This window comes from Austrofundulus limnaeus, unplaced genomic scaffold, assembly GCF_001266775.1.
Source record: "Austrofundulus limnaeus strain Quisiro unplaced genomic scaffold, Austrofundulus_limnaeus-1.0 Scaffold1535, whole genome shotgun sequence".
NCBI classification, from domain to species: domain Eukaryota; kingdom Metazoa; phylum Chordata; class Actinopteri; order Cyprinodontiformes; family Rivulidae; genus Austrofundulus; species Austrofundulus limnaeus.
In genome coordinates, this window is record NW_013953937.1 from 46868 (window position 1) to 47558 (window position 691).

The window sequence follows — 691 nt, forward strand, 5'->3', positions numbered from 1 at the left end:
TTTATTTATTTATTTATTTATTTACTGCAAACAAACCAGATTTATTTATCAGGTTGAGGAGCTGTTTTCTAACAAACTGTTGCAGAAATGAGAGAAAGGTTCAGGTGGTTCTGTTTGGACCCAGATGTGTTTAGTTGTGGTTCCTGCAGGAACCTACCTGTCGGTCACTCAGGTGATGTTTCTTCTGTATGGACGCTCTGATTGGTCGCTGCTGCTCTAGGCGGAGCGTCAGTCTCTGCGTCAGCAGCTGGAGCGTCTGGAGGGAGAGCTCCGTCTGAGCCACGAGCAGGACGCTGAGCTCAGCAGGAGGCTGCACAAAGCTGAGAGAGAGACCACCAGGCTGACCGCTGAGGTACACACCTGACCACCACACCTGACCACCACACCTGACTACCTGACCACCAGACCACCACACCTGACCACCACACCTGACCACCACACCTGACCACCACACCTGACCACCACACCTGACCACCACAGCAGACCACCAGACCACCACACCTGACCACCACACCTGACCACCACAGCAGACCACCACACCTGACCACCACACCTGACCACCACACCTGACCACCACACCTGACCACCACAGCAGACCACCACACCTGACCACCAGACCACCACACCTGACCACCACACCTGACCACCACAGCAGACCACCACACCTGACCACCACACCTGACCACCACAC

General features: G+C 55.1%; 1 protein-coding gene across 1 annotated transcript in view; it reads left to right on the forward strand.

Moving 5' to 3' along the window:
* Positions 1–691, forward strand: part of cep83 (centrosomal protein 83) — a gene marked incomplete at its 3' end in the record, with an annotated part of 17425 nt that overhangs the window by 5534 nt on the left and 11200 nt on the right. The window contains 1 exon segment of the mRNA XM_014032766.1: positions 221–352. Within this exon segment, the coding sequence (XP_013888220.1) occupies positions 221–352 (132 nt within the window).